The sequence below is a fragment of the Prionailurus viverrinus genome, chromosome A3 (genome assembly GCF_022837055.1).
Source record: "Prionailurus viverrinus isolate Anna chromosome A3, UM_Priviv_1.0, whole genome shotgun sequence".
In the NCBI taxonomy this organism is placed as follows: Eukaryota; Metazoa; Chordata; class Mammalia; order Carnivora; family Felidae; genus Prionailurus; species Prionailurus viverrinus.
This window is the reverse complement of record NC_062563.1, coordinates 29,771,018-29,787,112: the sequence shown is the minus strand read 5'-3', so window position 1 is coordinate 29,787,112 and position 16,095 is coordinate 29,771,018. Positions and strand designations below refer to the sequence as shown.

Genomic DNA, 16,095 nt, shown 5'->3' with positions numbered 1-16,095 from the left:
GTTCTTACCTCACTATCTTCTGGACTGTGTGGGCATACTGAGACCCTGGGGTATTGAAACAGAGTCCAAGAGAACGTAGAAGCTTTAGCACGCTCACCTTAACATGTACAGAACTATGATAATAAACACGATCACGAGCAGAGAGGACAGGGCTACCATCACTGCAATAATTGGCGTCTCATCTGAAATGGAGAGAATACATCATTACCATCGTATGCAATGGAGAGCTCACTCAATGCTTCTGTAGATGGCAGGCCATGGACAGTGAGTGAGAGACAGAACATGTTCCACTGCCACCCCAGGGCCAGTGTGGGTGGAAGGCGAGGCAAAAGGTAGGGTGAGGACCCAGAGTGACACGCCCATCCCATCTCTGATTTGGACATTTGTTTACTGGCTCCCTGCATTAGAATAAAAGCCCTATAAGGCAGAGACTCTGTTTCTTTCATTGCTATAGAGTCTAAAACAGTGCGTAGCGCATGCGTGCGTGCACGCACGCGCGCGCGCGCACACACACACACACACACACACACACACACACACACACAACAAGAAACAAAAACCAAAAAACCCTCAAATATTTGAAAGCATGAACATGTCAATCCTGATGGCAAGCTAGGTGTGTAGGGCCATCAGTGCACTCTGTCTTAGTCTCAATGGGCTCCATCTAGAGGAAGATAGGAGAGGAAGGTAAAAGGGCAATTTTCCTATTGTAAACTCAAATGGTTTCCTGGCATAGAGAATAATGTTCCTAATGTCCTAAAGGGACATTAGATCCTTAAGCACTACGTATCTAAAAATGCCGGGTACTCTTTTGTACCTCTTTGCGTGGCTACCTTTTACCAGGAGCTCAACTACAGCAACATCTGGCTCAGAGACAGAACAACTCCTCCCTTCATTCCAAAGGGCCTGGCTTCCTATCCACCCAATACTTAGCCTCCTTTCTCATGGCAGCTAACCGGGTGCCGACTCATCCTCCTCCAGGCCCACACCCCCACCACGAACCATACAACTAGTCTGTGTTTGTAACTAACTTCACCATTTCCGTTGCGCTAAAAGGGGGGGCGTGTCCCTCCCATGCAAAGGTCAATCCTGTCACATATGGTCTGGATTACATCCATTATTGTCACCTCAAAGACTTGTCTTACTTTTTTTTTTTTTTTTAACTTTTTTTAACTTTTATTTTTTATTGAGACAGACAGACAGAGACAGAGCATGAGTGGGGGAGGGGCAGAGAGAGAGGGAGACACAAAATCTGAAGCAGGCTCCAGGCTGAGCTGTCAGCACAGAGCCCGACTCGGGGCTTGAATTCGCAAACTGCAAGATCATGACCTGAGCTGAAGTTGGAGCTGAAGTTGGACTGAGCCACCCAGGTGGACCCAAAGACTTGTCTTCTTGATCAGTAACTGTAGGGGGGCACTGTTCCAGACTCTAAGAACAGAGAAGTCATCAAGCAGACAAGTGACTGAGAGCCTACAATCTGGGGGAAGTAGGGGCATATTAATTGACAAACAAGTAAACATACAATTTCAGACAAGAACAAGTGTTATGAAGAAGAGTAAAGGGAGAGACTGATGGGCTAGAGGGGGTTATTTTAGAGTAGTCTGGGAAGGTCTATAGTGCTTACACTGAGCAGACGTCTAAATAATGTGAAGAAGTAAACCATCGAAGATCTGCACAAGGAGCTTTCTAGGTACAGAGAACAGCAAGCATAATCTCCCTTAGCAACTTGGCAGGTTCAAGAAATAGCACAAAGGCCAGTTTTAGTACAGGATGTGACTGCAGAGGTGGGCAGGAGCCAGAAGACTTGGGGCTTTGTAGGCCATGGTAAGCAGTGTGGATTTAATTTTGAATGTGATGAGAAGCGCTATGTGATTGGAGGGCTCTGAAAAGGGAAGAAATATAACTGGATTTACATTCTTTTAAAAGATCAGCTAGCTAAACTGACTCATAAGCAGCAGTCATGAGATGGGAAGTAATCTGGCAGAATATGGCATCATAAAAGCCAAGAAAAGAGTGTTTCAAGGAGGGAGTAATCAACTCAATCAGATACTGTCAATAGATTTTAAGTAGGTGAGTTTCACAGAGAAGAGAAACAAGATATGACAAGACAGCAGCTATTGGTGACTTTTTTTTTTTAAACATTTATTTATTATTGAGAGACAGAGAGACATAGAGCATGAGCAGGGGAGGGGTAGAGAGGGGGAGACACAGAATCCGAAGCAGGCTCCAGGCTCTGAGCTGTCAGCACAGAGCCCGACGCGGGGCTTGAACTCACAAACTGGGAGATCATGACCTGAGCCGAAGTCGGTCGCTCAGCCAACTGAGCCACCCAGGCACCCCTATTGGTGACCTTTCAAAGAGTGGTCTCAGTTGAGTAGTTGGTGAGAAAGCCGAAAGGGAGTGAAATAAAGATGGAAAGAGAAGAGAGTGAGATACTACCTCTTCTCTGAGGTGAGGACTTTGACCATAAAGAGGTACAGAGAGAAGGAACAGCAGCTGGAGGGAGATGTGGGATGGAAAGGTTTTTTAAAAGAGATGGGAAGGGGGCACCTGGGTGGCTCAGTTGGTTAAGCGGCCGACTTCAGCTCAGGTCATGATCTTGCGGTCCGTGAGTTCGAGCCCCGCGTCGGGCTCTGTGCTGACAGCTCAGAGCCTGGAGCCTGTTTTGGATTCTGTGTCTCCCTCTCTCTGACCCTCCCCTGTTCATGCTCTGTCTCTCTCTGTCTCAAAAATAAATAAATGTTAAAAAAAAAAAATTAAAAAAAAAAAAGAGATGGGAGGTATACCATGCTTCTTTGTTGATGGCAATTTTCAAACACACCCTGGTATGTGGCTCTCATATGAAATGAGCATTCAAACCGGCTACGTACTCCCTCCTTTTTGAAGAACTTTCAACTCTTGGTTCCCACAACAAAGCACTCCTCTGATTTTCTACCTCTTGGCTGCTCCACCTCATTTTAACCTTACTAGCTGTTCCTCTTTCAACAACAGGTCTCAAAGTGTCTGACTTCCTCAGGGCTCCGTCCCTGGCCTCTTTTTTCTTTATTTAAATTCTTTTAATTTTTTAAATGTTTATTTATTTTTGAGAGAGGGAGAGTGTGAACAGGGGAGGGGCAGAGACAGAGGGAGACAGAGGATCCCAAGCAGGCTCTGTGCTGACAGCAAAGAGTCTGATGTGGGGCTCGAACTTACAAACGATGAGATGATGACCTGAGCGGAAGTCAGAGGCATAACTGACTGAGCCACCCAGGCACACGCTGGCACTCTTTCCTGACCTCTATCTAGCCAATCTGATCAGACAGATGGCTGTAAGCACAAATGATATGCTAGCAGCGTCCACATTTGCACTGGTTGGTCAGACCTCTCTTCTGGGCCTATATGCCACCTCCACTTAAATTTCACAGGCAGTGAAACCTTCCGTGTCTAAAACCTTTCCCTCACCATTCAGTAGTCAGCACTACCATGCACCCTGCTGCTCAAGAAACGTGGATATCCCCTTGATTTCTTCCTCTTGCTTATTATCTATATCCAACCTAGCTACAAGTAATATGTTTTAGGGCTAAAATCAATGCCTCAAATTTGTCTGCCTATTTCCATTCTGTTGCCATCACTGTAGTTTCAATCCCCATCCTCTCTCCTCTGGACCACAGTAAGCCTCTGTCCACTGCCAATCCATTCTCCCCAAAGCAGGCAGAGTGGTCTCTAAGAAAGTTGAGTCAGACCATCTTCTTCTCTTATAAAACCTTTTGATAGTTTCCCAAGCCTTTAGAAGGAAATCTAACTCCCTTACCCTGGCCTAGAACAACCTCCCCCACTGGCCCCTGCCCACCCTATCCCCTGCTACACTTTGCTTGCTGACTCCTTCTGCCTCTAACACCCTTCATGCTGAGTTCATTCCTTCCTTAGGCCTTCAAATATGTTATTCCTTCCTGCTTTACATAGCCTCCCTCCGTTCTTTGCTTGGCTACCTCCTAGTCATTCAGTTCTCATTTTAAGTGTCACTTTTCCCAGAGAGGTCTCTCTTGACTTCCTAAAACTAAATTAGGATCTGAAGTCTTAGTTTCCTTATCTCTAAAATAAGTTATCTGCAGATTAAATGAGATCATCCATGTAAAGTTCTTGGCGCAGTAACCAGGTACGCACGGTATGTATTCAGTCAGTATTGGCTACTATCTTCCTTGTTATTCTCACAAAGCATTCTGTTACTGCTCTTGATAATACTTCCCACACTTTGTAGTTATATACTTATTTGAGCATAGTTGATAATGAGTGTCTGTCCTTTACACCATAAATTCCACAAGGGCAAGAATTACATATCTGCTTTGTTTCTCACCACATACCTAAAACCCAGACAGAATTTCACATACATTTGGCACTAAACAAATACTAGATTAATGACTTATCGCTAAATATGGCTTTGTTAAATGTCAATCACAAAGGGCTGTCCACCACGCATAAAAAGAAGGTAATTAGAGACATCTGGCTCAAGAGAGTGAACTGAATCCATAATCTTACTTCTTTCTCTTCCCAAAATTACATTGAAATGATAGAAGAAATATAAAAATACTAATGAATCAAAAGCATATCTGGAAGGCAACAAAGAGTGGCATTAGTAGACCCGAAACAGGGATCTGCAGAAGACAACGCAGAAGGACTGGACTACTGGAGAGATCAATCAGAGCCGAAGAGCCTCCAGTTGAAAGGTTAAGTACTAGCTCAACAAGTCTGGGCCTGGAAACACCCCAAGCTTAGAGTCAACCAGGCCTACCCGTGGATGAATGTAGGCCTTGGGGTAGCAGGATGGTATTTAACCAAAGGTTTGTCAATGCAGGGCCTGTACACCCACAGGCTGGGTAACAAGCTGTGTGCCCCATTCAGACTTAGCTGGGAAAACAGCACTCTATATAGAGTAGAAGTTCTGTCAGAGAGTGCTGATGGCTTTTTTTTTTTTTTAAATATAAGTTGCACATATATTTTTACACTTCGTATTATGGAAAACTTTCAAACTTACATAAAGAGAACACTACAGCAAATTCCTGTGTACATATCACTTTACTTCCAATGTTATCACTATATGTCAGTTTTTTAAATCTCTACCAGGGCTTCTCAACCTCGCACTACTGACATTTTGGGCCAGATAATTCTCTGTTGTGGGGGGACTGTCATATGCACTGTAAAATGTTTAACAACATCCCTAGGCTCTACCTACTAGATGCCAGCAGAAAACCTCAATTGTGATGACCAAAGTCATCTGCAGACATTGCCAAATGTCCTCTGGGAGAAATCCACCCTGAGTTGAGAACCACTGGTCTATACCCACTCCACTGGATTATTTTATTCTTTTTTTCTTTTTTGAGAGAGACAGAGCGAGAGAGCACGTGCACACGCAGGGGAGGAGCAGAGAGAAAGGGAGAATCTTAAGCAGCTCCACACTCAGCATGGAACCTGACACGGGGCTTGATCTCACAACCATGAGATCATGACCTGAGCTGAAATCTAGACTCAAAGGACTGAGTTGCCCAGGTGCCACCCCTCCCCCACTGGATTATTTTAAAGCAAAGCTGAACCTATCATTTCAGCTGTAATTATCTCAATATGTAACACTAAGAGATAAGGATTCTTAACATATCCAAAATACCATTATCCTATTTATAAAGCAACATTAATTCCTTAATCTAATCTAATATTCACTTACTGTTTAAATATCCCCGATTGCCTCATAAACGCTTTTTTCTGGTTTGGTTAGAATTGGCAACCAGAAAGGGTTTTTACATTGCACATGACTGCTAGGTACACTGGGCCCACAGAGAGTTTCCTGGGTCAGCCCTGATGACAGAGAAAGGGCAAGGATTGGGCCTGAGGTAATTCTAGGTGGCCACAAGACATGAAGAAGGGGAAAAAAGAAAGGAAGGCAGCTCCACCTACAGGAGAACTGCGTCCAACTTCCTAAACCATGACTGAACCCCTAGTTTAGGATACGTCCCTGTTTGTCCTCCTGAAGCAATACCTACTGTGAGCACATTCTAATCCACTCAATGCTCCAGGGTAAAGTTCAACTAGAGCCCTGTAAGTGACCTTCACAGATACCAAGGACAGCGATGGCAGTCCTGGGAAACAGACACAATACAAGAAATAGAGTATTTCTTTAACTGGAATAATCTTTAAAAATATACTGCAAGGCACCTGGGTGGTACAGTCAGTTAAGCGTTCGACTCCGGCTCAGGTCATGATCTCATGGTTCGTGCGTTTGAGCCTTGCGTCAGGCTCTGTGCTGACGGCTCAGGGCCTGGAGCCTGCTTCAGATTCTGTGTCTCCCTCTCTCTCTGCCCCTCCCCCACTCATGCTCTCTTTCTCTCTCTCAAAAATAAACATTAAAAATATATATATTAAAAAATAAAAATATATTGCAACAGCACACTGCATCAATTTTTTTTTAAAGGCCACTATAAAACAAGGAGCAATCTCACACCTATCAGGGACTGCTGCTATCAAACAAACAAACAAACAAACAACTCCAGAAAATAACAAGTGTTGGCCAGAATGTGGAGAAACTGGAGTCCTGTGCACTGCTGGTAGGAATGTAAAATGGTACGGCTACTGTTGAAAACAGTATGGTGGTTCCACAAAACATTAAAAATAGAATTACTATATTATCCAGCAATTCTACTTCTGGGTATATGCCCCCCCCCAAATTGGAAGCGGGATCTTGAAAAGATATTTGTATTCTCATGTTTGTAGCAGCATTAGTCACAACAGCTAACATGCAGAAGCAACCACATGGCCACTGGTGAGTGAACAGACAAGCAAAATGATGTATACACACACAATGGAATATTTTCAGCCTTAAAAAAGGAAGGCAATTCTGACATATGCTACAACATGGATGAACCTTGAAGACCTCATGCAAAGTGAATAAGCCAGTCACACAAAGACAAATAAATACTATATGATTCCACTTGCACCTAGCATAGTGCAATTCAGAGTCAGAAAGTAGAATGGCGGGGGGGGTGCCAGGGGCTGGAGGGAGGGGGGAATGGAGAGCTACAGTTTAGTGGGTATGGAATTTCAATTTTACAAGATGAAAAGAATTATGGAGATGGATGGTGGAATGATTGTGCAACAGTGTCAGTGAACTTAATGCCAGTGAATTGTACACTTAGGAATGGTTAAGATAGTAAATTTTGTTATGTGTATGTTTTACTACAACAAAAGAAATGGGAGGGAAAGGAGCAATTTGAAAATTAAGAAAGTACTCAGAAACTAAAACATGACTGGGGGAGAAACAACAGAAAGGCTGAACAGGAGAACGCACGAAACTGAAAAACCAATTAGTAACGTGAAAAACCACATCATGGAAGTTCCCAAGACACAAAGCAGTAAGAGTGAGATAGAAACTGTGACAGTAAAGAGACAAACTGGACAGATCTAGGAGTTCCCAAAGAAGAGAACAGTAAGGTAGGAAGGAAAGAAATTATACAAGAAAGTTTGCTCAGTTATCAGGCCAAAAGGGATCATCAAGTTTGAGTGGCAATACTGAAAAAGGAGATTTACCTAGATACATCCTGACCAAGCTTTTAAAACTTTGGATTGAAATCAACCAATTAACCAGAAGCCACCCTTAAAAACTTCCAACGGAAGAAAAAAGTTTCCCTATAATAGAGAAACAAGAATCAGATTTATGTATGACTTCACATCTATAATACCATCGCCAAAGCCAATGGTGCCCTGTCTACCAAGTTCTTAGGAAGCACTTTGAACCTGGAGTTATTCATCTAGCCAAATTTTCATTTCAGCAGGAGGTCAAAAGAAAGCCATTTCCAGAGCATGGGACTTTAGGGTCAGACAAACCTGAGAGTTCAAATACCTATTATCCTACTTAGTAGTAGTGTGACAACCTCTTGGAAACTTTGTGGAATGCCTTATGAAATACAAACGTATTATCACTCTCCACCTCTTCCAGTTAATGGATGATTTAAAAGAAGCAGCATTTGCAAAGTGCCTGATATCAAGGGAAGACATTTTGGCCTTGGCATCCAAAAGTTCACATACTAGCAGAGAACCTCAGTCCAGATTTTGGGCTCAGGCAAGTCTTTGTCTAAAACAGGAAAACTACAGCCCAAATGTAGCCCACTGCCAGCTTGTATAAATAAAATTTGATTGCAGCACATCCGTATTCATTTACACACTATGATTGCTTTTGCACTACTAAGGCAGGGTTGAATAGATGTGACCAAGATAGTATGATTGCAAAACTGAAATTATGTATTATCTGGTCCTTGATACAAAAAGTCTGCCAAACCCTGATCTAGAATGTTATTATTACCTCTCCACTTACACAATTCCAGATCAAATATCACCTTTTGTGAGTAACGGCTCACTCCTGTACTTCCATAACACTATGTACCTACTCTGCTACAACACTAATCACACTGAATTAAAGTCATTGACTATATGTCCATTAAATTACAAATTTCTTGAAGGCATGGATTCAAGATCACACTGAGATATCCCTGCACTCAGCATTTATTCTTTCATTCAATAAATATTTGAGTGACTTATTGTGTCAGGCAGGTCTTGAGGGTACAGTAATGAATAAAATCAAAATTTCTTACCCTCATGAAGCTTACAGTCTAGTAGGGAAGAAAGAACAGGTAAGTAAAGAAATATATAATACATGTAGTAATGAGTGCTGTGAAGAAAAATAAGGCAGGGTAAAAGAGGAAATGGAGGAAGCATTCTGTGATGTAAAGTGGGGTGGTCAGAACAAGTCCTGAATGAATGAATGGATGGAACAAGTACCAGGAAGCAGTGCAGTATTGTTTATGACCAATGCAACCACTGCAAGCAATATGACAAGAGACTCAGCTAGCCTGATAACTTAGGAATTAATAAAAAATTATTACAGTGAGTATTTTTGCACTTCTATAGCAGGCACAGAGCAAAGCACCATGCACATATTTTATCACTCAATTAACCTAAGAACCCTTAGATACCATTATTAGCCCCGTTTGAATGGGTGAGGAGACTAAGCACAGACATTAACTTGCCCATAAAAAACTGCCACTCTAAAGCAAAACCACAAAATGACACTATTCTCCAGGCTCTTCATAAACTACAGGACAACACCACTTTATTCCATGCTTTTAGGCCAGAACAGTCCTCTGTCACAGAAGCAAGATTTTACCTTTTGACATATGAATTATATCCATGGTTTTTGGTTTTTTTTTTGAGAGAGTGGGACACACATGGACATGAGCGGGGGACGGGCAGAGGAAGAGAGAATCTTAAGCAGGCTCCATGCCCACAGAGGAGCCAACACAGGGCTCAATCTCATGATCATGAGATCATGACCTAAACCGAAATCAAGAGTTGGGACACTTAACCCACTAAACCACCCAAGTGCCCCGACACCCATGTTTTTGATGTGGTTAAAAACAATACAGATAGGAAAGACATCCCCACGCTGCTGTGAGGGAAGGAGACTCAGATCTATTAACAAAAGAGGAGAGAACTTATAGCTCCCTGTATCAAATCTCAGACTTGGACACAGACTCAGGATCAAGGCACTCTCCTAGAGTTCCTCCATAACTGGATAGACTTGTCATATCATGCTAAGGCATGTCCTGGTCTAGGTCTTCCAGAGAGGTGGCCTTGCATGATACAGGCTGGCGTAGTAGGCAAGGCAAGCACATTGGTCTATTCCTTGCCCTCCCCCACCTCCTATCCACTATCCATTCTAGCAAAATTTCACTTTTTAGACTCCGACTATGGGACAGAATTTCAAAAATACTAAAATGATGTTCTTGGACAACAGACGTCTATTTGCTATCTCCCTTTTCCAAGAAAACAAAGAGTCATGTTATTCTAAGGGCTCACATGTAGACAGGTGAGTCACTTAAAGACTTAGACACACCTTGGCCAACTACAAAAATAACCACTGAAGTAAAAGTCATACTCCTCTAGCTCAATTCCTGAGGTCCATTTTGTGTCATCTCTACACTTTTTGACAGAAGTATTTACCAGTTCTCAAAGGCAGAGTTAAAATGTTAAGTCCTTCCTATTGGCTCTAAAAACAGCAAAAATCATCAGGTTGCCTCAAGAGCCCAAACCACTGGGCTGAACCCAATCTTGTCTAGGGCCAAATTATTACTGAGAAACTAATTTCCATTGCCTACCTATCTTCCCTAAGGCCTCTGGCGTTATCCTTCTAAAACAAAAATCTGACTATGTGATCATTTCCTTCCTTCCCATCACCAAGAGACACCCTGACCCTTGGGCCCACTGTACCACCGGGTCCATTGTGCCGAGGCTAGATCTGGCCACTCCCCAACTCATGCACATCAACGGTGCACAGTTCCTCATACACCTGACTTACTCTTTCACCCTACCTGGTGCATCTTCATTTTCCTCAGTCACCATATTAATTTAAACTGCCTAAAGCTCATCCTCATGCCTCCTTCCCACTCTCCAGGCACAAATGTTTTCAAGCTCCCTGGCAGCACTTTGCATGGTATATCCAAATAGTGTGTAGCCAAGTGGGCTCTGATGCTTGGTGTTCACGAGTTTCTTCCATGAGACAGGGAATGTATATTTTTTTCTTTCTGGAATCCTCACATCTAACAGGTACTGAATGAATATATGATTACTTAGGGAAAGCCATTATAAATGGAGTTCACAATAATGTCACTTACTATGATGATAAAAAAAAAATACTTCTTTAAACAAGAATGTGAACCCCTTTCTAGATTCCAACTTTAGCAAAGTATGAAAGCCAGGGGGAGCAGGTGATCTGATGAGAGCTGAGAAACTTAAAGGAGCCTCTGTGGTTCAGTAGAATGCTTACTGTGTCTGGTTCTAGAACTCTGTAGTTCAAGGGCTCCTTCTTCACAAATGTTTAGAGGATACCATTTCTGGATATAAAAAAAACCACCCCAGTTATATAAACTATTACACCTAAAATAATCTAAAGTATGATTACAATAGCTTTACCTTGTGTTCTTGCTATTTAACAATTATCAGTGATAAGGTCTTTATGTAAAAATCCTATTATTAAAAAAAACTATTAAAATAAAAGGTAGGAGGAGATGCGTTTATGCAGAACCTTGTTTAAAAGGTACAGGGCAGAGGAACAGCTAAATGTCTACCGTTGTAGTGGTACCGTTGCAAGATGATCCTGCCTTGGGATCTGTGCACACACCAGCCTCCAGGAGGCCTACGATTGCCCCTGTTTCTGTGAGTCCTGATTGACCAACTGAGATTCCTGACCTCCTTAATCTCCCATCAACTGTAACAATAACAGAATAGTAGGAGTAGCAATGTGATAGCCAGCACTTGCTGAGCAACTGCTATGTGCTGACCCAGCACTAGGTCAAGTACTTTATATGTGTTCCTTCATTCTCCAAAACAACCCTATGAAAGACACTGTGTTCCTATCTGATTTTGCAAATGGCAGAAAGAGTCACAGGAAAGTTAGACAACTATCCCACCCTGCTAGTAAGTGGTTAAGAGTCAACACACAAACCCAGATGGTCTAGCTCCAGAGCCCAGGCTTTTAACCAGCATACACTGCTTCTCTGAACATTCCACTATGCCACTCACTCCCTAGCCTTTATATATCAAGATCATTCAATAGCATTTTCTCACACAAGAAAATCTCTAAATAGATGAATGAGAATATGCATCACCACCTGCTCAAACTTCCTGAGAACAGTAGATGTTATAGATTCCCCTTCAAGACCAAAGAACCCATTCTCCTAGCTGCTAGGAGGGTTAGTGGCTAACAATTCTTAGTCAAGGGCTTTCACAGGAACTGCCCTTGGCCTACAAGAGTAGCCTGGCCCTGGGGTGCCTGGGTGGCTCAGTCGGTTAAGCCTCTGACTTCAGCTCAAGTCATGATCTCACGTTTCGTGAGTTCAAGCCCTGCATCGGGCTCTGTGCTGACACCTCAGAGCCTGGAGCCTGCTTTGGATTCTGTGTCTCCCTCTCTCTCTGCCCCTCCCCCGCTCACGCTCTTGTCTCTCTCTCTCTCTCTCTCTCTCTCTCTCTCTCTCAAAAATAAACATTAAAAAAAAGAGAGAGAGAGAGTAGCCTGGCCCAGGGAAAAGCTCTTACAACCCCATTCCAGCTCCTAAGCTCCCTGCAGGATTTGAGGCCTTTCCTACCTTTGCTCTTGTGGCATCTCATGTCCTGTCTCTACTCAATACTACTGCCTTTACTGCTTCACAGGTGCCAGAGAGAGAAAGTACTCTCCAGTAAACTTGCTGCATGCAAATCTGTCTCAGAGTTGGTTTTCTCTAGAACAAAACTAATAAAATTGTTATGTAAAATTAGTGAAGACTAAATAACAGCTGGAGAGTGTACTAGTGGCCAGGGACTTCATGGTGAAGATGTACTTAAAAGATAACACCTGAACTGCACTTAATGCATTACTATATATTACACAAACCACCCAAATTAACACCAGTATGAATGTTTTAAAAGAAAAGCTGGTTACAAAAGGAAAAATATTATTGTGATTCCACTTAAATTAGGTATCTACAATAGACAAATTTATAGAGACAGAAAATATAGTAGTGGTTACCAGGGGCTGGGGGAAGGGAGAAACAGGGAGTTAGCAGTTTTTGTTTAAAAAAAAATTTTTTTACATTTATTTATTTTTGAGAAACAGAGTGAGACAAAGGTGGGGGGGGGGGGGGGGACAGAGAAAGAAGGAAACACGGAATCCGAAGCAGGCTCCAGGCTCTGAGCAAGCGGTCAGCACAGAGCCTGATGTGGGGCTTGAACCCACGAACTGTGAGATCATGACCTGAGCCGAAGTTGGACACTCAACCGACTGAGCCACCCACGTGCCCCGAGGAGTTAGTGTTTAATTTGGGATGTTTCAGTTTGGGATGATTAAAAACTTCTGGAGATGGATGGTGGTGATGGTTGCACGACAATGTCTTAATTCCACTGAACACAGTTAGAATGGCAAATTTGATAGGAAGTATATTTTACCATAATCAGAAAAAAAGCTAGTACTACTAAATAATGAGGGATACATTAAAAAAAAAATACACATGAGAAAACAACCAGTTTCTTAGACTTCAAAAGAAAGGAAGCAAAGCTGCCTGCCTCCCTTCCTCTCTTTTTATTCCTTTCTGTTTTGACAATTAAAACACCAGCCACTGCTGTTCAAAAGCACCCCATCCCAGAGACCAGTGCAGAAAAGCTGGTAATTTAATTCATCTGCATATGACATACTTTGCTTAGCAAACCCATTATGATGCAAATATTTTTTAAAAATTTGCCTCATTTCTCAGAAAGCACTTGGCTTTAAAATTAGAATGTGATATCAAAATTTATAGAAATACTTCTAAAGATCTGCTCTGGTAAAAGTGTCATTACATTTGGGGCTTTAGATATTGCTGAGAATATGTATGTCTCTTCATTTTCCTGTTTGGTCAAAAGCAATTATATAAAATTATTTTTTTAACTTAAAAAGGATATGGGCTAGTACATATAAATAATGTCACAATTAGCAATAATCTAGATAATCAAGGTCATTTTATTTCTTTTTAATCATAATATTAAAACTACTCAAATCCTTATTTGTTACCTAGGTAAAACAGGGATAATACCGGGGCAAGGAAAGGCTAAATATTAAGAAAATACACACTATGTAGAGGAAGAAATCAGAGAGCTATATGTTTAGTCTTCAAGCCTACACCACTTGGACTTTTCAGATTGGTTAAAAGAGTTTTAAGGAGCAAATATAATTATCTATTGCAACATAAATCTGTTAAGTTCTACATCTGATAGTGAAAATCTAGTAAGCAAATGTGAATAGCAAAGACACTACTTAATAGAACCCAGTTCCTGAGTTTAAGAAAGTGAGAGCTGGATAATCAAAAGACATGTGTGCACAGTATAACACCTCACTAATCCTCACCAAATACATTGGCAGATGGACAACACATAAAGGGTTATATATCTACTTTTCTGATTCAGATGCTTTCTACTTAGTGGGAATTCATAAGCCTTCAAATGTTCCATTACTTAATTATGCAGGAAAAATTGTGCATGGTTAAATAACAGAATAAGAAAACAAAAAGCCTCAAGAAGTCTCATTTAATAAGGTAGGTGACATATGAGAAAAACTGGTTCACAGATTAATATTTCGAAACTCAAATGCGATGATCATTCCTTAGATTTTGGATGATCTCTTTCTCTTACACCCTCTGATGACAGTCTTACTACTCTCCTAAGCAAAATGTGTCACTGCACACGAGTACTCCCATATCTGTTCTCTGGTGACCAGGGTCCAGCAGTCCTGCTTAGACCACTGACACAGCATCTCCAGTCACAGGGATGTCACGCTAGAGGGTGAAAACCCATAAAATCCATACAAAATGACAAAGGGTCGATGCTTTATAGACTAGGGAAAACAACACAAAAAACTAGGATGTTTATAGGCAATTATGGACTAGACATTAGGAATTAGCTCTGGTGTAGAAATAATGGCTTAATATCACCAAAAGGTGATATTAGCAGGGTGATATGATAAAATAAGATACAGCTGTTTTATTACTTGTTAAAAGATCTAAAAGATATTTTAACTGTTAGAATCCATAATCTGTACTTGAAAACATAATGAATATTTGTTTCCGTTACTCTTGTGAACCAGGTTAATATGGAAACAATTTAAGGGAAAGTAAACACACAACCGTACAGATGCACAAGGTTACCAAGACTGAGCAGAGGAAACATGATGAATTCTGTACACTGTAAAAGGGACAACAACAGACATAAGGTGACTGGCTCACCTCTTCTGTCCTTCGAGTCAGAATTACCTGTGTAGTAAGTGAAAAATAGAAACATTCACTCAAATTAAAGAAAAACATTACTATTCAACCTAAGTTAAGACAAAATCAGCTCTTTCTTTATGTATGTTGGAGCTAGAATGAGGTACCCTCCAACAAATGGGAAACAAGATTGCCCAGACCCACTAAACTTTAACCAGTGGTTTGTCCTCTCGGAGCACAAAGGCAACACAGCACCAATATTCATAAAAAGTATAAGAAGGCAAAGAGAAATACAAACATAATTGTATTACAGGCCTTTACGTCTTTTAGGTCATTCATGAAATACAACAGGGAAAAATTAAGTTAAGAATATAAAGGACTTAAAATGGCAACAGGTAATAAAATCTAACCAGTGTAGACCAAATTCTATATAGTAACAGAGAAAACTTTTTCAAAGTTTTGTCTACTTAAGTCACTGAATTTTGGTCTGTCTTTATCAGAATATTTAGAATGCACCATAACTAATATAACTACCCACAGGAACACTTATGGAATATGGCTGAAGCTGTGCTTACAAAAATTCATAGTATTAAATATATTAAGTGGGAAGACTGTAATCAAGTCAAGCATTCAACTCAGGAAGAAAGAAAGAGCACAAAATAAATCTAAGAAAAGCAAAAAGAAAGAGTAAGAATTGAAAAGAAATTAATGAAATAAAAACTGAAAAATAAAAACTGAAAAAAAAAAACCAACCACTCTTTGGAAGGAAAAAAGCAACAAACTGTGAAACAGATAAATGGTTAGCCAACTTAAGCACGAAAATGGACATAAGTATGTAAGATAACAAATATTAACACTATGTAGGAAATTAATCTTAAGAGATGACTTTTCTTCAAATCCATTCAAGTAATTTTGAAAACATGAATGAGATGCACAATTTTCTAGGTTAAGTTCAATGATTTCTGTGAAGCAAAACAAAACACTGACAACTAAAAGTTATCGAAATAGCACACATACAATTAAAATTAAAAAACAGCACACATATAAAGGAAAGATATAAACCAATTTAATTTAGAAATAACTTACAAATTATCAATGGAAAAATCCCAAATAAAGTAATATCAAACAAATTGCTAGAGTTCATTAAAGAAAAATACATGACCTAGTATGATTTTTTTTGCAGAAATGTGAATAAAGTTAGGAAATCTATTAAAATGATTCACCATAGCGTATTATAAAAAGAGGGAAAAAAAATCAGAAAGATCTTGCTCATTGATGCTGAACAGGCAACTGGCAAAATTTGACATATATG

General features: G+C 40.8%; 1 protein-coding gene across 7 annotated transcripts in view; it reads right to left on the bottom strand.

The window, feature by feature from the left end:
• Nucleotides 1-16,095, bottom strand: part of PTPRA (protein tyrosine phosphatase receptor type A) — a 161,221-nt gene that overhangs the window by 52,306 nt on the left and 92,820 nt on the right. For 5 of the 7 annotated variants that reach the window (XM_047851907.1, XM_047851905.1, XM_047851906.1 and 2 more), the window contains 2 exons: nt 14,805-14,831; nt 98-182 (listed from right to left, as the gene is read on the bottom strand). In XM_047851907.1, the coding sequence (XP_047707863.1) occupies nt 98-182; nt 14,805-14,831 (112 nt within the window). Of the gene's footprint in view, nt 1-97; nt 189-14,804; nt 14,832-16,095 lie in introns of those variants that run through there. The other 2 variants (XM_047851904.1, XM_047851910.1) reach the window with 2 other exon arrangements.